The 21,446-nt window shown below is 45.4% G+C and overlaps 1 protein-coding gene across 1 annotated transcript; it reads right to left on the bottom strand.

The window, feature by feature from the left end:
• Nucleotides 1-1,418: 1,418 nt before the first annotated feature.
• LOC142363773 (XIAP-associated factor 1-like) lies at nt 1,419-13,792 on the bottom strand. The gene is made up of 8 exons (XM_075440461.1): nt 13,761-13,792; nt 10,283-10,395; nt 5,773-5,824; nt 4,849-4,900; nt 3,796-4,048; nt 2,568-2,635; nt 1,961-2,311; nt 1,419-1,466 (listed from the first exon to the last, which is right to left on the bottom strand). Exons 1-8 carry the CDS (start codon nt 13,790-13,792, stop codon nt 1,419-1,421), a joined length of 969 nt encoding a protein of 322 aa, XP_075296576.1.
• Nucleotides 13,793-21,446: the final 7,654 nt, after the last annotated feature.

Here is a 21,446-nt window from a genome sequence, read left to right as displayed (position 1 = left end):
AATTTCACTGGGCCATGCCCTGAAAGACACTAAGGTCTCAGCTCTCAGTGAGGGCAAGGGGAATTGGTGGCACTCAGCATGACAATGAATTCTGAATTCCTTATTTCCTTCTCTCCCCCAGAACAAAGATGTTTAAATAAGTTCCTCTCCTTGTTAAAGCAGGTGGAAAAAGGACATTCCTAAGGCAAGCTTACACAGAAATATTTGAAGTTACAACATCTGTTGAGCCCCCATCACTTTCACAGTTTTCTGGTGAAACCTTTTAAATGCCTCTCTTGATAAGGAATAGAAATCCGAGTCACTCTTTGTTCTTGGTCCAGAGTAACAAGTCACTTTTATTTATCGATAAAGCTATTGCACTTTCAGTGCCTTTTTCTAAAGCTGAGATGAAGCTTCAATCTGAAGACGTGCCTCTATTTCCAGATTTAATCATCAGTGCTGTAGAAAGAGTCTTCTGTAAAATAAACAAAGGCCAGTTATGAGTGTTTTTAAAGTTTCAGTTTTACAGCCTTCCTATGTCATCACTCAGTTGAACAAATTAAAAAAACCCACACAATGCAAGTCAATTAATCCGTGTATGTACTTATTTTTATTTCAAGACTAGAGTCCTGCAATTCAAAACTAGACAAACCCCCTATTTCTCACTTTGGTGCTTTCTCTCTTTAATTTACCAGGAGAGAAAAGTTTTACAGGGAGAAGTAATACATCATTCACTGAACCAAGTAGAAAAAGGACAGGTGATGGAGAAGAACCGCTTTCAGTTTCACTTAATTACTTGGACTGAGGGGAAACAATACTGCTTAGGAACAGAAAAGCAGAGGAGGATGTTAGCAAAGAGAGAAGTGTTAAGCTTCACAGCCTGTCTGGGGCAGAGTGGGGAAAAAGACTTACCTACTGCCTATGTATCAGTGCAAACTCAACTGGAGGTATTGTCTGGTGTGATTAAATCAGTGCTTCTACTGAATATGCAACTTTGACTACGGAGAAAAATGATTTTACCTCCTGCCTTCTAAAACTATTATTTCAGTCTCCATTCGGTGTTCGATCAGACAGACCTGGGACAGAACATCTGTTCTGTGAGATCTTTTGTCCTAATCTCTGCTTACAGTACGGAAGGTACTGCACTGTTCATAGTAGCATAATTTGAAAGGCACAATACATGTTACTCTGAGTCAAGAGAGTGAAAACGTAGTGGCTCTGAAGCAATGCTTGTTTAATGCAACCTCATAAGAACCCACTGCGTGTTGGAATCTGAAGAGCTTGGTGACATTCTGAGTATTAGCTTTTCTAGATGCACTTCCTCTGCAAAATATCCCATTGTTCCTATTAACCCAATGCCAAATAATCCTGAATTATGAATTCTATTCTAAATTTCTGAAATTCTGTGGTACCTCTTTCTCCATGGCTTGATTTTTGTTTCATTCTAGCATTTTTAAAAGAAGTAAAATAAAACGTAGACATTTGATCTAGAAAAACAATTAGCAGTCATATCAGAGAAGAATTTAACATTATATTCAACATCCAATCATATTTAGTAGGGAGGCAACTGGGCTCCTTTGTTGGGATGGAAGATTATTTAAAGCCCCATCTCTGATGCAGCTGAGATATAATCATACCATTTGCCTAGCAGGAACAATATCAGCCTTCAGCAAATAAGGACAGTTGCTGAAGACTTTCCAGGATTTGAGCTTAAAATTAATGGCTTGACTCATGGTTATTATTTTCCTAAGGCTCCAGCAGACCATAGGCAATGGAACTTGTTTGTGTAGATGTAAGCATAAATAGTCAATGGAATTGAAGTCCATGCTTTACAGAGAGAATGTACCTATGGTCAGCATTTCAAGAAGCTATGGAATCCAGAAACTGGCACTAGGACCCCAGGCAGTGTGGAGATAAGTAGTGACTCTGTAGGTATGGCCCTTTGCATGCAGCAGGCAGAGTCCAATGTGTCACTTCTCACCTCAAGTTTCCGAAGGGTTGGGAGCGGCAGAATAATGTTGCAATGGCCACAGGTCACCAGCATGTCAAAAGACTGCTCGTCTTTAAGACCTTGAGGTGATGTGGAAAGTTCACCTCTTGTGGGAGAAGGAAAGCAAATCTTTTTCTTCTTTGGGGGTTTAAGCAAGGTTTTGGAGGTCAGTGGCTGGTCGCTTTCTTTCCCTTTGGGACGGACATCTTTCCACGCCGTTGCATTCTCAGAAGAGGAAGAGGGAACCAGGGAGGAAGAAGACTGTGGTGGATCACTGCTGAGTCTTGGAGTTGACTGGCCAGGAAGAACTTTTGTCAGCTTATTGACTGCACTGCATTGATTCTGTTAAAAGAGAGCATTGGCATTGCACCCAGCTGTGTGGTATGTTGTGATTTGCAACAGACATGAGTCATGGGGAGGGATAGTGGACCCCACCTCACAGTGGTGCTTCAGCTGAATACATTGTGTCATGAAAACTATAGTTTAAAGAGCAAAGACACACTGCCCTTTCTTACCTAACATATAGCTTTTCAGAGGAAAAAAAATGGCTGGAAATTAAGCACAGACCGTTTTCTTATTCAGTTTCAAATGTGCTTACCAGATGTTGGAAGTACTGGTCATCTGGGAATGACTTATTGGACTTCTGACAAAGATTGCCACCAGTACCTTCAGAAGGAAAAAGAATTGAGAAACACAGTACTGACTGTAGTCATCTAGACAGGCTGCTCAGATCCACTTATGCTCACTGGTTCTAGAGAAGCACAGAATTCTGATTCCACTGGTGAAGAAGGAATTAGAGTTGTCACTACATTCTGCTTTTGGCTCTACTCAAAACCAATCCGTGTCGGGGCGATCGGCTAAGTCCTGCCCCGAGGGTCGCGAACCTGGAGAAGCGGCGGAAGAATGCAGCCGACTCAATGTGAGTGATAAGCAAGCTTCGTTTATTACAGTTTGGTTACACAATTTATAGAGTGATTAATTAGCTACTACATATTGCAAAGTTAGAGCTCATTATTGGCTAGCCAGCTAAATGTCAGCTCCGCCCATACTCCCTCATTCTTCTCCAGCTGCATCCTGTTTTTCACATTCTTGCTAACCGCAGAGTTGATTTGTTAAATTCCTTGTTCTGTCAAGGACATGCTAAGCTTAAAATGGATTTTCTACAACAAGCAATTCGGTCGGGCCTTGCCATCCCCCCACAAATCCGCTGTCCCTTCTCGCAAATTTAAGAATATTTGAAACTCCACTCCAGCCCTGTCTTCTGTGGCTCAAGATGCTTCACTCCTACCCTGGCCTACCTAATTCTGTTGCTAGGGGTTTTTGCTCTCTGTAGTTTATTTTGCCAACCACTGCTCCTACTGATGCCTGTTCTTTTCTGGAATCATTGACAGGATTCATTAATTTTTTCTCTTGACATGCTCTGTCCAATACCTTAGGCCTAATAAAGCTGCACTCAGCTTCAAGGAATCAAGGTATGAATCAATGGCTTTATATATGAAGTAGGAGGAAATTCTAAATCATGCTTCCTCCTGCGCGATAAATAGAAAGAGGAAGAAGTTCCTCTTATTTTCTGACAGAAGGAATTTCACTTCCAGGATATAAGGGAGGCATAAATGAACATGGCCAATGAGCTACCAGTCAGTGGAACCACTCTGGCTTTACAATAACCAGCATAATAGAAAACAAAGTTTGGCCCTTTCACTGTGATTGGTTAAACAACAATCCCCTCCAGCCTGGATTACTGACTATTGTAGAGAAGGCAGGAGAGTTTTCATGAAGATTTAACAGAGTTGACCCAGTTCATGACAATGAAGAATTTTGCTTACCAGTAGGGCAAATAAATGTTGCATTAGTGGATGCTTCACTGGTTTGAAAGCTCACATCGTTATGAAAGGACACACCACTGTTCTGACAAATATCTTTGTGTTTGTTCTGGTCTTTGTACATGATGTATTTATTACACTCCCAGCACCACTCTGTTCGGCTGGCACAGGTGTTCAGGTGTTCCTGCAGCTTGTTGAAGGGCATTTCAAGCTCACAGATCTTGCATTTCATTGCTCGTTTGTGGCATTCCTTCATCTGCGCGTGAATAGAGGAAATTATTGCAAATTCTCTATCAGTACTAAAACAGGGCCTTGTGTGAGAGCAATGAGTGGCTGTTTAAGAATGCCCTCCTTGAGGGGTATCTACACAACCAAATTCAGGCTTAGCTATATTAGGAGTTCGCCTATCTAGGCTATCTTTAATTTAGGATGATTTCAGCAATATAAGGCAAAACGTGAATCAGTAGCTGTGAAGATATCCTGTGTCAGTACAGGCTAGTAACAGAGCAGGAGCCCATCTAGAAAATTCCAATACTTTGCCTACCACCACCAAGAGAATCCTGCTGCGTCTTCACTGCTTTGGTTCCTCGAAATGCTTAGACTACAGCTAGCAGGGACAAGCTGCTCTCACTTCTGAGCCTCTGCCAATTCTTTTGTGAATCTTCTCCTTAGCTGTTTCCTTGACTCTCGTTTTGTATAACCACTCCTTTGGAAAAGCAAGTAATACGAGCGTGGGGGCAGAATGGAAATGTCTTTGAGAAACCCTCAAAGAACATCAGCTTGAGCTGCCAAGGATGAGAAAGTAATAGATTACCTCCTGGAACAGACTGTCACATCACAACTAGATGGGCAACCACCATAGGATATACATAGTTACGAGGGGGAAAAGGCATGCCAAACACTGCAACTGTTGAGATATTTAAGTTTCTTCATGGTCCGGGGCAGGAGCTGGGGATTTACATGGTTTTTTGCTGTGTTGAGCCCATTAGTGTGACTCTTGGTGGCTGGTTAAAGGGGTCAGCCTAGAAGGTAAAAAGTACTGCACTCCTTACTTACCTCATGATGCTCCAACTGGTATTGCTGCATGCTTTGGTGACAAAGATTACATCTGACCTGCAAGCAAAACATACAACAGTTCATTTGGAGCACAGAAGGTTGGTTAGTACTTTCGTATGTCAATACAACTTCAAGTTTCTGAGATGATCCTCCTGTCATTTTCATCCCAATCATCGACAACTTGTTGGTGAATTTTTGTTTCTCTGTCAGGCCTGAGCTGTGTTTATGAGATTTTGAGGAAAACAGATATCTCAGATTCTGAAGGAAGCTGTCATTCTGTGTGAGCATCCAGTTTTCAAAGGTGCCCATGTGAAATGCAAAGTGCGATGGGAAATAACGAGTCTGTATTCAAAATTCCGACTGAAGTTTAACTTAAAAGTATACATCTGATATTCAGCTAGTAAGACAGAATAAAAAATCATGCCCATGTATTCATGCTTCAACATAGTACCTCTAGCTACAGGGTTCTTAATGCTATACTAAAAATGCTATTGTCCCACTATATGAAGAGCTGATAAATTTACTCTGCCAGTTCAGTTTTGTTAAAAAAGTGCATTGTTGTCATAGCTTTGTACAAGCAAGGTTTATGTCAGATCAGGTACTGCCTGTCTTCCTCTAATCAAATCATTTACCTTGCATGCTCTGGCTAGTTCACAAGCATTAGAAGTAGGTATCCATAACTGATATGTAATTTGTATTGCTGGGGAAACTGAGATACCACAGTGGAAGCTTTCTTCCACTCTCTTAAGCTGAGTGTGCAATAAGATCAAAAGGTGCTGTAACCAGGCCTGTAGGGTCATATCAGACCCTTACAGATTTTCTGGTCAAACAATTACAGAAGTTCAAATCTAGTTAATATAGAGCACAGTACCATGAATCTAATACTTCAGGGCTGACAGAGCTTTTTGATATTTGCAACAAAACCCTGAAGAACGTGTAGCATTCCTTATCTGTTTGTGTGCTTCTGTTTGATGGTCTTTTGTGGGGGGATGGCAAGGCTCGACCGAATTGCTTGTTGTAGAAAATCCATTTTAAGCTTAGCACACGGTGTCCTTGACAGAACAAGGAATTTAACAAATCAACTCTGCGGTTAGCAAGAATGTGAAAAACAGGTTGCAGCTGGAGAAGAATGAGGGAGTATGGGCGGAGTTGACATTTAGCTGGCTAGCCAATAATGAGCTCTAACTTTGCAATATGTAGTAGCTAATTAATCACTCTATAAATTGTGTAACCAAACTGTAATAAACGAAGCTTGCTTATCACTCACATTGAGTCGGCTGCATTCTTCCGCCGCTTCTCCAGGTTCGCGACCCTCGGGGCAGGACTTAGCCGATCGCCCCGACATTTGGCGCCCGAACAGCGACCTGGAGCAGCGGCAAGGAGCGGGACACTGGGAGCAGCGACCAGGGGGCAGAAGCGACCGAACACTGCGCTGTGGTGTGTCGACTTAGGAGCCTGACTACGTGATTTTGCGTACGCTCGCCACCGCAAGGGCTACAGGTTAAGGGCTGCAAGGATATCGCTTTGGCAGGTATATGTTTTTAATTGTTGTTAAAGGATAAAGGCTTATTGTTAAAGGTATGGATAAGGAAGTAGCCCTAGAGTTATTACAGCGCTTTTTAGAAAAGCGGGGAGTAGAGCTTGGTTGTATTAAACAGCTAGCGGGACTAGTGGCAACCGGTAAGCTCAAGGGGTTTTTTAAGACTCCAGATTCGTTATTTGAGGAGAAGGAGTGGAGGGATTTTGGAGACGTGTTATGGGATATGGTGATTGATGATGACAAGATAGGTAAAAAGTTAATGAAGCCGTGGCGGGAGGTTATCAATTGCATTAAGAGGTATAAAGTTGAGAAAAACCTTGCGGCCGTTGTTACTCAGAAGTTGGAAAAGGTAGAGCCGTCAGCCCCCCCGCCGGAGGCGGGATGTTCCTTGTTTTCTAGTGGAACCACGGCACCCCCTGGAGACAATGCCTTATTATTTAGTACAAGTAAGGTCCCGGAGCCTCCGTGCTGGGAAAAAGTGAAGGTGACGATGGAAGGGTCTAGTAACAATCAAGAGGCTGAGGAAGAAAAGGAGTTAGGGATAGGGCGGAAGGTGGAGCAGCAAGGGATGGAGCAAGGAAAGGGGGAGCAAGGGAATAAAGAAACGGGAAAGGATAGTGGGACCTGTAGGAGACCGATGGGTATTAATTGGAGGAAGGTGGCAGACGAAGCGTCTGAGGCAGGGGAATTTCTCCCCTTGGCCTTTCCGGTAGCGTTTGAAGAAGATGCGCATGGGGATTATCATGGTAATCATGCTCCGTTAGGCTGGAAATTGTTGTCACAGTTACGGAACACGGTGAATGAATCAGGTTTGCACGGCGAGCCATCTAAGCAGATGTTGAATTATATATGGGGGGGTGCTGTGCTTTGTCCTGAGGATATTAAGGTTATTATGCGAATGATTATGACTCAGTCGCAGTTATTGTTGTGGCAGGCCCATTGGCAGCGATATTGTGAAGCGTCCGCTCAAACGCCGCGGGAGCAGGGTGATCCGCTGCGAGGCGTAACAGTAGAACAACTGATGGGGGCAGGTCCTTTTGTCACTATCAGGGCACAACTGCAGATGGGGCCGCAGCGATGCTTGGAGGCTATGCGTACGGCTAGAGCTGCTCTTGAACACGTTAAAACCGCACAGCCCTCGCCGTCCTATATGGGCATTAAGCAAGGAAGGGAGGAAACTTTTGCTCGCTTTATTGATCGCCTCACTAGTGCCATAGAACAGTCAGATGTACCGGAGTGGATGAGGGCAGCTTTGCTAAGGCAGTGTGTTATTCAGAATTCGAATACTCAAACCAGAAACATCATAAGTTCTTTACCCGCTGATGCCACAGTAGAACTGATGTTGGATAGAATGAGTAGGGTACTGGTAGGACCACAAGCTATGTTGGTCGAGGCTATGAAACAGTTAGGAAGCGATATCCTTCAAGCCCAACAACAGGCCTTCACAGCCCAACAGCAATTCCAACAGCAAGTGTTCGCCGCTCTGCAACCCCTTCGAGTTAATGCTGCGGAGGCACGACCGAAGCCGCCACGAAGCTTTAAATGTTACCGATGTGGGCGAGAAGGACATATGAGGCGAAATTGTCAAGCCACGAGGGTGTGGTGTGAGAACTGTCGTACGAATAATCACAATACCGAGATATGCCTCAAGTCGGGAAACGGTCGGATGAGCGCGTCGAGTCGCCGCGCCCCAACACAAGTAGCAGCTCCAGCAGTGCAACAAGAAGCTCCCAGCTTACCAACACCCACCACGACGTCAGCGACAAGTTGCAACCAGCAACAGCCGGCAACCTCGGGATGGATCTGGCAACGGCAGTAACTGTCACCCTATTGGATCAAAGACCCCAACGAGTACCAAGCAATGTAAAGGGACCAGTGATTATTAATAAACAAGCATGTGAAACGTTATTACTCGGCCGCTCGTCAACAAGCCTAAAAGGTTTGACGGTCATCCCAAGACTCATTGACGCCGATTTTACCGGGACTATTAGCATCATTGTCCAGACATCGTTTCCGCCAATACATATTCCAACAGGCAGCAAAATTGCCCAATTGGTACTGCTGCTGCACCTGACTGCGGGTATTTCCCCGAAAATCACCACCCCCCGGGAGGACCGAGGATTTGGCTCAACGGGAGCAGGAGTATTTCTGACCATGTCTATGAACCGTCGACCGACTACGATGGCTACGCTAGAGGCCCGGGGTCAACAGATCCACCTCTCGCTGCTGTTGGATACAGGTGCTGACTTAACTATTGTAGAAGAAGGGGTCTGGCCTAAAACATGGCCTACGAAACCAATGGAGCGAGGAGTTGAAGGAGTGGGAGGATACACTCCGGTACAACGGAGCGTGGACCGTATTTTGATAATCATAGACAACAGACGTGCGACCGTGCCAGTCACTATCATGCCCCTCCCGACTGGAGTGAATGGTCTAATTGGAAGAGATGTTCTTGACCAATTGGGGGTGGTGCTAACCACCGAGAAGGTTTTTCAGTAACGGTCACTGCAACCTGGGCTTTCCCGATCCCATTGCAGTGGATAACGAACGAACCAGTGTGGGTCGAGCAGTGGCCGTTAAAGCAGGAAAGCCTCGCCGCCGCTCATCAAATAGTGCAAGAACAACTAGACCAAAAACATCTGCGGTCATCGACAAGCCCTTGGAATACCCCAATTTTTGTGATCAAGAAAAAATCTGGAAAATTTAGGCTAGTACATGACTTAAGGGCAGTTAACACTCAAATGCAATCGATGGGAGCGCTGCAGCCAGGACTACCTAACCCCGCTATGTTACCAGAGCATTGGAGACTGTTGATAGTGGACTTAAAAGATTGCTTTTTTACTATTGCATTACACGAGCAAGATATGCAACGCTTCGCGTTTACTTTGCCCTCTGTTAACAAAGAGGCGCCAGCACAGCGTTTTGAATGGACAGTATTACCACAAGGGATGAAGAATAGTCCCACGCTGTGCCAGTTGTATGTGGACAATGCACTACAACCCTTAAGGAAATTATGGCCACACACGTTAATTTATCATTATATGGATGATATCCTGCTCGCGCAGGAGTCGGAGTTCAGCGCCGAACAAGTTCAGCTATTACATACGACACTGAGAGAGAATGGCTTAATAATAGCTGTTGAAAAAATTCAAACGAAAGCGCCATGGCTATATCTAGGCTGGAAGATTGCTGACTCTCAGATTCAACCACAAAAACTACAACTCAACACGTCAATCAACACGCTACATGATGCCCAGAGGCTGATGGGAGACATCCAATGGATCCGTCCTGTCGTCGGAATATCCAACGCACAGTTGGACAGCCTTCGACCGTTACTACGTGGGACAGACCCAACCACACCGGTGCAACTTACGTCAGAACAGCAGCGTATCCTCTCTCAAATTGCTGACCAGATTGCCTCACGTTTCGTCCACCGTCGTGACCCCGACCTCCCTATTGACCTTTGTGTATTTTTAACAAATTCTCATCTATTAGGAGCCCTATCGCAATTTAAAAAGAAAAAGGGGGAAGTGTGGGGGAATGGCAAGGCTCGACCGAATTGCTTGTTGTAGAAAATCCATTTTAAGCTTAGCACACGGTGTCCTTGACAGAACAAGGAATTTAACAAATCAACTCTGCGGTTAGCAAGAATGTGAAAAACAGGTTGCAGCTGGAGAAGAATGAGGGAGTATGGGCGGAGTTGACATTTAGCTGGCTAGCCAATAATGAGCTCTAACTTTGCAATATGTAGTAGCTAATTAATCACTCTATAAATTGTGTAACCAAACTGTAATAAACGAAGCTTGCTTATCACTCACATTGAGTCGGCTGCATTCTTCCGCCGCTTCTCCAGGTTCGCGACCCTCGGGGCAGGACTTAGCCGATCGCCCCGACAGTCTTTCATATCCTTTTGGGCAACTGGTTCATCACATTCTGGACAGAGACTGAGAAAGCGCAAGCAGTGGGCCTCATGGAGGGAGAAATTGGCAGCAGACACATCTCGTTTACTACGGAGCACATAAATGGGAAAGAGAGAAGAGTAGATTAACTGGTATGGTGGTTTGACCCCAGCCAGCAGCCAAGCACCCACACAGCTGCTCGCTCACCACCACCCCACCCACACACTCCCACAACCCCCACACCCCCCCACACATCCCCCCCTACACACATTCCCACACACACCCCTCCATACCCCCCCCCCCAGACACATGCAGACACAGACACAGACACAGACACAGACACAGACACACACACACACACACGGTGGGACAGAGCAGGCAAATTGTAGGTTGAAATAAAGACAGTTCAGTACTTGAAGGAAAGCAGGGGGGGAAACAAGTGAAGCAAATGAGATCACTTATCACCTCCCACAGGCACACCTATGCCCAACCAGTCTTTGAACAGTAGCCACCTTGGAAGAAAAAAAAACCCAAACCCAATCCTGTTCTTACGTTAATGCAGTTTTTATCCTGAGCATGAGGTTATACAGTTTGGAATATCTCTTTGGTCAGTTTGGGTCAGGTGTCCGGGCTGTGTCCCTTCCGAAACTCTTGCTCACCCCCAGCTTACTGCGGCAGAGGCAGAGTGGGGAAAAAGAAAAACCTGACACTGTGCAAGCACTGTTCAACAAAAGCCAACACACTGGTGTGTTATCAACACTGTTTCAGCCACAAATACAGAACACAGCACCACAGGGGCTGCAATGAAGAAAATTAACTCCATTCCAGCCACATCCAGCACAACTGGTTATAAGACAATTAGTTTGTCCCTAAAAAAGAGATATAAGTATTTGTCTTTGCGATTCATCTCAAGGAGACATTTAGAGACTGAATTCTGTTACTTATTCTGTTCTGCCATATTACCAGGAATACTTCTGAAAGGGACAGGGCAGCTGCTGGAGGGTCCTGGTGTGTTTGTCCAACAATTGTTTCAGGTAAACCTCCAGCTTTTTTTTACACTGTTTACAAATGTGGAAAGAAAAGAAGGGTCCCTGTTCTCGGTGTCATCTAAAACATCACAAAATTTACAGCTCTTTCGCTCCCAGCGAACCAATTTAAGGTAGCCCAGCCAAGCAGCTGCTTTGTTCAGATGAAGACTACCTGTGAGCTGAGATACACAGATGTTACCATGCTCAGTGGGTTCAGGAAGAGCCACTGAAGTTCACCTGGGAAATCACTTATGTGACTTTAATAACAGAGTGTACACAACATTAGTGACAAGAATTGAGATACAGTTCAACAGGGCTTGGGTAAGACCTCCCAAGAAGCTTCTAGGTGCAAACTTTCAGCAGTGTAAGACTTCCACTGCTCCCCTTGAAACAGCTTCACAACATCAGCACACCAGCTGATTTTCTGACTTCCTCTGCCAGCAGAGCCTGGGACCCTGATCCCACAGGACAAGTCTTAGGATATCTGCCTCACTGCCCTCACTTCAGGAGCAGAGACATTAATGTTCCAGACAACAGGAAGCAACGGGTATCCCTGTCGTTTCAAAGCCTTTACTACAGTGGGCCCAAGACCGGGCAGGAGGAGGTACTGATGCCTGACACAAGAGAGTGATGGTCGTTAGGACGTGACAGCTGGACGTAAGCCCATGCAAGCTTTCTAGCCTACGAGAGCAGGAAACATCATGGTCTAGCCCCAGCTGTCAAGTAAGCACCAGACACCCACTCACTCACTCCCCCCCAGCGGGATGGGGGAGAGAATCAGAAGGGTAAAAGTGAGAAAACTCATGGGTTGAGGCAGTTTAACAGGTAAAGCAAAAGCCGTGCACGCAAGCAAAGCAAAATCAGGAATTAATTCACCACTTCCTATCATCAGGCAGGTGTTCAGCCATCTCCAGGAAAGCAGGACTCCACCATGCTTAACGGTTACTTGGGAAGACAAACGCCATCACTCTGAACATTCGCCCCTTCCTTCTTCTTCCCCCTGCTTTATATGCTGAGCATGACACCCTATGGCATGGAACATCCCTTGGGTCTGCTGGGATCAGCTGTCCCAGCTGTGTCCCCTCACAGCTTCTTGTGCACCTACTCGCTGATGGGGTGGGGTAAGGAGCAGAAAAGGCCTTGACTCTGTGTAAGAACTGCCCAGCAATGACAAAAACATCCCTGTATTATCAACACTGTTTTCAGCACAAATCCAAAACATAGCCCCATACTAGCTACTATGAAGAAAATTAACTCTATCCCAGCCAAAACCCACACGGAAGACTGTCTGAAAGGACATGTACACTTCCAGCTCTGCTACTTCGAGATGTGTGAGGCAGAATAGCTGATGCCATCTGGGCTTTCTGCACTAGTCTTTGTTCCAAACTCTGGCATCATGTCTAGGCCACAGAACCAGTCTGGCCAACGTATTTGGTGGTCGCTCAGTGTGGAGGGAATGGCCAGGATGAGGCCACGTAAATTACGAACAGCCCAGCCCTAAGACAGAGCAGCCACAGCAAAAAAGCCCTGGGGCAGTGAACTCTTCTTTCTTAGAGAAGTTATGTTGCCTCAAGGAAATCTACTTTAGACATGATGGGAAACTTCTCATGATCATGATGGATAAGCAATGGAATGGATTTCCTGCGGGAATGTGTCATCTCTGTCACCAGAATTTTAAAGAATTGGTTAGAGGCATCTATCAGAAGTTTTAGGCAAAGTGGATCTGACAAGGAGTCTGATCAGTGTGCAGCAACTGCTTCATTCAAAGCATCCCCTACAACCTTTCAGAACATAATGCACAGGCTGTCTTTGTGCACGGCTAACCATTGCTTTTCCTTTGTGACCAAATAAAATTGAGTCTAAGCTCATGTTTAATCTTTCTAAGTTTGACTTTTTTTTTTTTCAGTTACAGTGCTTCACAGTCTTCACTCACATAATTTGCCCAATGGTCTAGCTACTAGTTGAGACACATTAAGCTATGCTATCCTCATGGCCCCTTTCAGCCTTCTATTCTGTGAGAGATGGCCAATTACCCTGAAAAAATGAACATTTCATCACTGAACTGCAAATATAGCAACAGAAACATCAGCCATGGAAAACTGAGGCAGCTGCTGGGTTTGGCATGGTCCGTGCACTGACTCCTCTGCCAGATACTGCAAAACTACCTACAGTGATATTATGTAAAAAGAGAACATGCAGCATAGGAGAGGGCTGTTGAAGAATCCTCTCCACAGTGAAGTAACCAGAAAGCAGCAACCTGGAAATGTGAAAATGCATAAATGCGTACAAAATATTTACTACTCAATCGCTAGCGTACACCCCTCCTGTCGTGTGGTTCCTCCTCTGCCCCAGTTGCAGGAGACCTAGATAACATTAAGGAAAATCCTAGAAAACTCTTTAAATCCCCACACTATGTAGAAGTGGAAAGAGAGGAAGATCTCTTACTAATTTTTGCAGAATATGCACTCTTCTGTCATGATTTTTCTCTTTATTCTGCTGGATATCCTTTCTTCTAACAGCAGAGAGGAAAAAAAAACGAAACTGAAAGCCTCTGTTGCAGTAACTCCACCCCAAACAGCTACTTGGACAGAAATTCTTTAAAGGAGAACCAGCAGCATTACCAGCCAAGTATCAGTTTTTAGTGCGAGTTCCACATACAGATTAGTTCGCTGGTCCTTAGAGGAGCTGCAGGTGCCAGTTTCCCCCTTCCCCAAACAAGTTTAATGTGCAGTAGCTGGTCCATGCAGCAGGCAGGCTTGCTGCCCGGAGCTGCCGGGGGCTGAAGAGTTCCTCTGCCCCCCTGCCGCAGGGCTGGCTGCCCTGGCCAGCCTTCACCCCCTAACACCCAGGCATGTCAGGTTGGACCAGACGACCTTCAGAGGTCCCTTCCAACCCAAACTATGGTTCTATGATTCTAGTCCGCATTCTGCTGTGATTCGAAGATCCGGTAAGAAAAACCTAACAGTACAATGTATACTGTTAAGCAGGTATTCTTTATTGCGGCGCCGGGCACACGGGGGATTTCTCCTCCAAACGGGCGCGCCAGACACCCTGTTGCTTCAGGTTAAATACAATCACACAGGTAATTATTCATTATATTTCTAGGAACTAATTAGCATATGTAAATATCTTTCACGCATGTCTGCTAGTATCTTTGGGTGGTCTTCGGGGGTCCCAAGATGAAGGCCCATCCTCTTCATCACGCTGTTCACTGATTGACATTTGTTTTCTGCGCAAACTCAGTTCTAGCATTAGGTATATCATGTCCTTCAGGTTGTTTTGCTCCAGTCTTGTTGCTCTCTTGGTGCCTCCTTATCTCTGTAGCTTAGCGCATTTGCCCTCCCAAGGCTGAGCTGTCTGGAGTAGAGTTATTTAGGAGTCTCTTTTATCCCACAATTATCCCAATTATTTGCTGAAAATCAAGACCACTTTTGTTTCACTTAATTATTTTGTCTAACGACTAAGTGATAGCTTGTGCCCATGTCCTTCCACTACATTCCTTAATGAGAAAACAGGGATTAGTGTAACAGTTATATTGTTAGATCACTATGCATGCAGAAATACAAGTTACAGTACTAAAGACTACTAAAAACTAGAGAATATTAAGGCCTTTTTGTTGTAGTTTCACGTTTCTTACAATCCTCTCTATCAGCTGTCCACAGCCTGCGAGGAGCCAAGCGAGCCCTTGGCTCCCTGAGGAGGGAGGCAGCAGGCTGTGGCAGGCCGCCCGCCCGCGCGCGCCTCAGGGATGTGAGGGGTGGCAGGACACTGTCTTAGACTCACAGAATCCTAGAATGGTTTGGGTTGGAAGGGACCTTAAAGATCATCTGGTTCCAACCCCCCTGCCATGGGCAAGGACGCTTTCCACTAGAGCAGGTTGCTCAAAGCTCCATCGTGTCTCCATCACTGCTTCCCCAAGAGGGCCGCGGGGAGTCCTGCGTCCACCATCTCCCCTCGGCGCCTGGAGTGGCAACGGCTGTGGGGAGCCCTTGGACCCCATAGCCCCTCCCTGCCCAGCACCTGTGCTCTGTGCTGTGCAGGCGCAGCTCCAGCACCTGTCCACAGAGGAACCTGCAGCCCTGCCTGTGAACTCACCACTGACGGTATTTCACTGATAACCATAACATTGCAGTCTACCAGGTTGCAGTCTGAGCAGGAGCCAGCAGACAGGGAGAGGAAGCACCACGAAACAAACCCTCGAGCACTGCGGTCTGAGCTGCCTTCAGGCAGCGGGCTCTGCTGGCAGCTGCCCTGCGCCTCACCACGGCTGGTGCCCGCTCAGCCGCAGCCCTTGCCCGGCTGATGTCACCAGAGCCATTGTTCTCTCAGCACCCAGGCTGGTGGCCCTCAGGGCCGGTCTGCAGTGAGCGGGGAGGTCAGGGCCATGCTCTGGAGTGGCGGTCACGGCAGCACCCAGCCTCACAAACCCACCTTGGCCTCCCAGGGGCAATGCTGTTCCACTCAGACACAAACAGCCAGCTGAGAGGAAGTGTTTGCCCACCACCCCCACAGGAGAGAAACCCGGCATCGGTCCTCCAGCCTCACCTCACCGAGCCCCACAGCGTGGCTGCTCAGCTTTGCCCCAGCGGACTCCCCGGCCCCACTGTTTCCCCAGTGACCCCTGGACCACGTCAGGGTATCTCAGTGTGTGCGAGGTGAAATCTCCAGCCTGCATTAACCAGCTTTACCTTTCCTCCCTAGTGATACTGTCATGGTTGGGACAGACTGACAGCACCAGAGGCCCCAAGTGCAGCAAGTCCTGCCTGTCACTGGACCTCAGCTGGGTGTCATACAGCTCTACATTTTTACACAAGGAACTTTAGAAGAAATATAAGTTAGAGAGAAAAAGGAACAGAACTCCACATTTTCATTTCAATGCCATTTTCTGATGGAAGGCTTAGCATTTCTCGTATCTGCCACTACAACTGATCCCTTACAGCAGCATGATGCAAGCGGCTCTCCTCTGATGTCATAGACCCTGCCCAGTGTGGAACAATGGGACACAGGAGATGCAGAAAGTATGAACTGACCTTCTTAGTTTGTAAAATGCGGACAATAATATTAATTCTTCCACTTTTCACAAGTATTGGGAAGAATCATTGTCCTGGGTTTGGCCAGGACAGGGTTAATTTTCACCGGACTTCAGGAAGGGGCACAGCCGGGGGTGGGGTCTGACCCCACCTGGTCAAACAGAGCCCGGTATTCCATACCCTGTGACGTCACGCTGGGTTCTGGTGGGAGGGGCGGTGGGGCAGGAACTCACTCTAGCGGCTCGGGAGCGTGCAGCACCGGTGCAGTCCGAGAGAGCAGGTCTGTTTTTTGTCGTGTTTTCTCCTTATCTGTATCGTTGTTGTTCCTGTTTCCCTCTGTTTTCTGTTCTGTTAAACTGCCCTTATCCCGACCCACTAGTTTCTGCCTCTTTCTTTTCATTCTCCTCCGCACGCCGGCAGGGGGAGGGGTGGCCTCGTGGCGCTTTTGTTGCCGACGGCAGCCAAAACCAAGACAATCATTCACTAGTATTCGCATAATGTACTGTAATGCTATACACAACAGATGTCCTAGATGTACTCACAAATTGGTGTGGTTCATTTCCCATCCAAACAAGCCCCTTCTGTCCCCCATTTTTCTCTGGGAAAAATAAAGAAGAAGAAGAAAAAGGAAGCCCAATAAGCCGTTATTTAGACCTGGGAATAATGAGTGTTTATCTGGATTTTGTAACACAAATTATGTAATGAAGCAGAGAAAAGGCTTTTGAACAAATATGTTAATGAGATGGCAGCTAAGGGAGAGGTTACTGTTGCCAATTCTGAATCAAATTTTTTAATGTGATTTTCTTTTGGTTTTGTTTTTTTTTTTCTTTTGCAGTCATTGGCCTGCACAGCATTTGAATGTGCTTTAGGGCTTCATGCAAACTATACAGGAAATACCAATTCTAGGTCAAGAAAGCCTGTTCAGCAGCACACACTGACTGAGAAAATCCCACTGACTCAAAATTCATAATGAGGGCTTTTATGTAGAAAGTTGTTGGGCACAGGGATTGTACTGAAAGGACTGTTCGTTCAGAGTCTCAAAAGCTTTTCTTGGAAAAATATCAGATGCACCACTGGGAACTTGGTTGAAAGATACTCCTAAAGCAACACGGTGGACTGACAGTGGATGGAAAGTACTGATTGGAGGGAAAATGGGAAGTAATGAAGCAGTGACTGTAATAACTCTTTCCATTTAAATCCTGTGTAAACCCTCCAGTGCATAATATTATTGTATAAGATCTCTGCTAGGCATCTTTTTAAGTCAAGCGTCACACAGAGGTAAGTTCTGAGCTGGTTGGTTTTTAAATGTGACTTTCAAAATCCTAGGTAGAAGGCACTTCTTTTTCTGCTAAGTCCTAGCATGTCTCAGGGTCAGTGGTTTTCGGTTTTGTTTCTCAGTGTGAAGTATGATAGGTCTTACAGACCTTGTTAATATAGTTTTGTTAAAGCTTTTGTACCTCTGGGTGTTACAAGGAGCCTGCAACATGAAAGAACTTTAAAAAGAACATGAGAAGAATTTTTTGTTTTGAGAGGGCATAGCAGTTATCTAGGTCAAATGGACTGCTTTTAAACAGGCAAACTGTACTTGTGTGCTTGGACAGCATTTGCATTAGAGGCTGAAAATATCTATCTCTGTCATTAAATGAATCAACTCAACTACTACCTGTAAGGCCTCCTTGCCACAGACCACTCCTCTCCAGCAATAACAGGAGTAACTGGGATGATTGGCTTGTAGTGAATATCAGAAAAGGAGCTGCTTGGGAATGACCTAAACCACACTAAAATCTTTATTTTCCACTTTTTCCACCTGGACTGATGACCCTGTAATTCCTACCTTCCAAGAGGACTTGATTTCTAATCCCTTTCTACTAACCCAAACAATGTAGGTCAGCCTTCGTTAACTAGTCTTCAGCAGTGTCCCACTTCTGAGTGGAACTTTTTACGGTGGTCCACATTACTGAATCTGGTATTGGAAGTACAAAAGGGAAGACTGCAAGACTCTGTGTGTGGTTTGACAACGCTGTCAAGCTCCTCTATGAATTTGTTCTTGGAAGGTGCGGCTGTTCCTATCCCAGCTGTTACGGTTCCCAGCCATAAGTGGGCCCAGTCTCTTGAACCGGCTCTGGTGCTCACTGAACACTGCATTGAACCTATTCAGCTCACTAACTCGGCAGAAAAATGTTCTTCTTTCTTTATGAAGTTAAACTCCAATGAGGCCCAGAGCCACCAGCTGAGAAACATCAACAAGGCCAGGGCAGGTCAGTGGCAGTAAATCAATGAGATGGGCTTGACTCCGCCACTCCATCTACACTTGGTTCTTGATATTCTTTAAGATATCTGTGTTTATTAGGGTAGCACAGCAGCAAATGGGAGCAGTGGTGTCTAGTAACCGGGGAAAGGGATTCAGGTACAAGAGACCTGATAAAGCTCGTGGTTCCACTTCATGTTACCACCCATGCCTAAGTCTCTTTGTAACACAAAGATTGGAGTTCCTTTGTAAACTGAATTGAAACTTACTACCAAGAAGACCAAAGCAGCATATTATTCAATGTTAGGGTGTCAAAATTTAGCCCAAAGGCTGCTACAGTCTCCCACTTCTAAATGGTGTCTGCAACCAAAAGCTAATTTTACCTGCTGTCTTTAAAGCAGTAGTTAAAGACCATGAAAACGCACATCTCACATACATATTTGTAAATACTGCTCTGGTCCCTGCTATGTTCAGAGCAGTATTGACTGGAGGAAAGCATTCTTCTTTCCTGAAGTCCTGCAGTTAGTGCTCAATTAGCATGAGGTACATTTCAGGCTGTGGGAGGTTTTTGTTTGAATGCTCTCCGTGAACCATCTAAAGCTCCTCCTGCTGGAGGTTTTGCAGGCATGATGGGCCCTCTGCAGCTTCCTTTTGCCTGGCTGTAAGACTAAACAACAAAGCAAGCAGCCAAAGCTTTGTCTGCCTTCTCCTTGGCACAGTGAAGAGGAAGGTCATGGGCAAATTATGTGAAAGAGCTGCCATTCCTGTAGCACTCTTATATCCGGCCAGTGCCAAACATATCCGACTTGTAAGCATAGACTGAGGGAGATGGGGAACAGCTGGAAGACTTGCCAAATCGAACATGCCTCTCTGCTTCTCTCTGTTGGTGCGTGCTGATCCCTTAGAGAGCAGTGCCCAGCCTTGGCCTGTCTTGTAAACTGCTCTCTTCCCCCATTTAATCCAGTCATGCTCTCCCCTTCCTGCACCTTGACTACACATTGCACAGCTTTTCCACCTCCTTATCTGAAAGGAGGCATCTTCTCTGTTGTCCTCACTGCGTGTTCTTCTTCCTGCCCATGTTGTTGCTGTTTGTGATGGTATGTGAATATGTGGTTCTAACACCTGGATTCAGTCAACTTCTTGGCAAGGGGGTAGCAAGGTCAGAATTTACCTTTCAAGATTACAGGTTCCGTTCAGTGCAGGAATTCGTTGTTGCTGTTGCTCCTTTGCAACAGGCAGCTGCTCTGCTTGGTTTTAGCTGAATTCCTAGCAGACGTCCACAGGAACTGTAGTTGGCACTAATTTGATTTCTTCTCAGCAGAGTCAGCACAGACATTTTTCATGAACAAGTATTTCACACGCACTCCAACAAACCATCCTGCTCTTCTCCTGAAGCAAACCTCTACAAAAGAAGCCTACATTTTTTTTAAAAAAAAAAGGTAGATAAATAAAAATTGCTCATTTCCATGATCATGCTTTAGATTTTTCCCAGCTTTTGCTTTAGTCAAAGTGCTGGGAATGATCAGCCTTTAAAGTTAGGATTCTAAACTCAGTTTACCAATCCTGGTCTTGATTTATGAAAAGATTACAGTTGCTTAGTTTGGGAACTGGGTCTCAGACAAAAACATGCTCAGGTAAAGGAGCAAAATCTGGACTCAGTGTTGTTCCTAGATCTCCCTCTCCTTCCACTGGTATTGACCTGGCAGCTCCACTGGAAGAAATAGCAAGTGGGTATTCATCTCCAAGAGTCAGGTACTTAACGGTCTTGATTGACACCTCCTTGTTTACTTCCTTTGCTCTTTCATTTCTGCTCTGTAATCTCTTGGGAGGCCTGCACTGTCTTCTCATCCCTGTCCCAAGTCAACTGTTCCTAAGAACCGCAGGGAATACTGTGTTTCTCGCATCCCTCCCCTCCTCCTCCCAAAGGTAAGCTCTTCTGCTTGACAGTTGCTGTATGAACAGCAGAAGAGCGTACTCCACTATCTTTCAATCTGATTTCCTGTTAATCAGATGCTTGTTCTTTTCTGTGAATCCTTTTTTTGTTTTATTTCATACCATAGAGTGTACTTTGCATAGCATACTGAAGGCAAGTTTGCAATAATTCTGCACAATAAGGAAATATTTATTCCCTTCTCTGTATTTGACTTCAGAGGACACTGAGGCATGAACTGGCTAACTGAATTGCCCACAGGAGTCCCTGATCTCATTCTCAAGTACAGCAAGCAAGTCTCCTTTCACAAGATTAGTCCATCTCAAGGTATCAACACATGTTTACGGCCTTTACTTCTCTTACCTGCACTGCATCTCATTTAAACAAGAAGACAGCAAATCATATTTGCACTGGTCTATTAGAGTGACCCTTAGTACAACTCCTTTAGAGTTAACTCTTTTCATTTTCTTATTTAAGCGCTTGTAGTCCTTTTTTTTGTTGACTAGGGACCATTTTTTCATTGGAGACTGGCCAAAGGAATGCAAGTTTTGGCTGATTCCCCACTTTCTGCTAGGCTTTGCACTGGTGTGAAGTTTCCTCTGTGTTGGTAAATTACCCAGAGGGACTGCTGCTAAAGGTTTGAAGATTTGGAATCTGTCCAGATCCGGTTGGCTACTATTTTCCTTAGCAGACATTCACTGCTTTTACAAACAGAACATTAATATTGGAGTGTCTAATTTTGAACTTCTGTCACTCAAGTTTCTCTGGTTGCCAGAGGACAAATAGTGCAAGCTGTAGTCAGAGCTCCCTCATTACTTGCTGTGGAATCTGAAATTCTTTATTTCTGTAACTGCTTAGTAAGACTGCAGGATCAAATTGTCAAGATATGATTTATGCTGCCTTCAGTTTCAGGTGGCTGTTGC

This window comes from Opisthocomus hoazin, chromosome 20 (genome assembly GCF_030867145.1).
Source record: "Opisthocomus hoazin isolate bOpiHoa1 chromosome 20, bOpiHoa1.hap1, whole genome shotgun sequence".
Taxonomy (NCBI): Eukaryota; Metazoa; Chordata; class Aves; order Opisthocomiformes; family Opisthocomidae; genus Opisthocomus; species Opisthocomus hoazin.
Note: the sequence above shows the minus strand (reverse complement) of the source record. Positions and strands in the feature narration are given on the sequence as shown.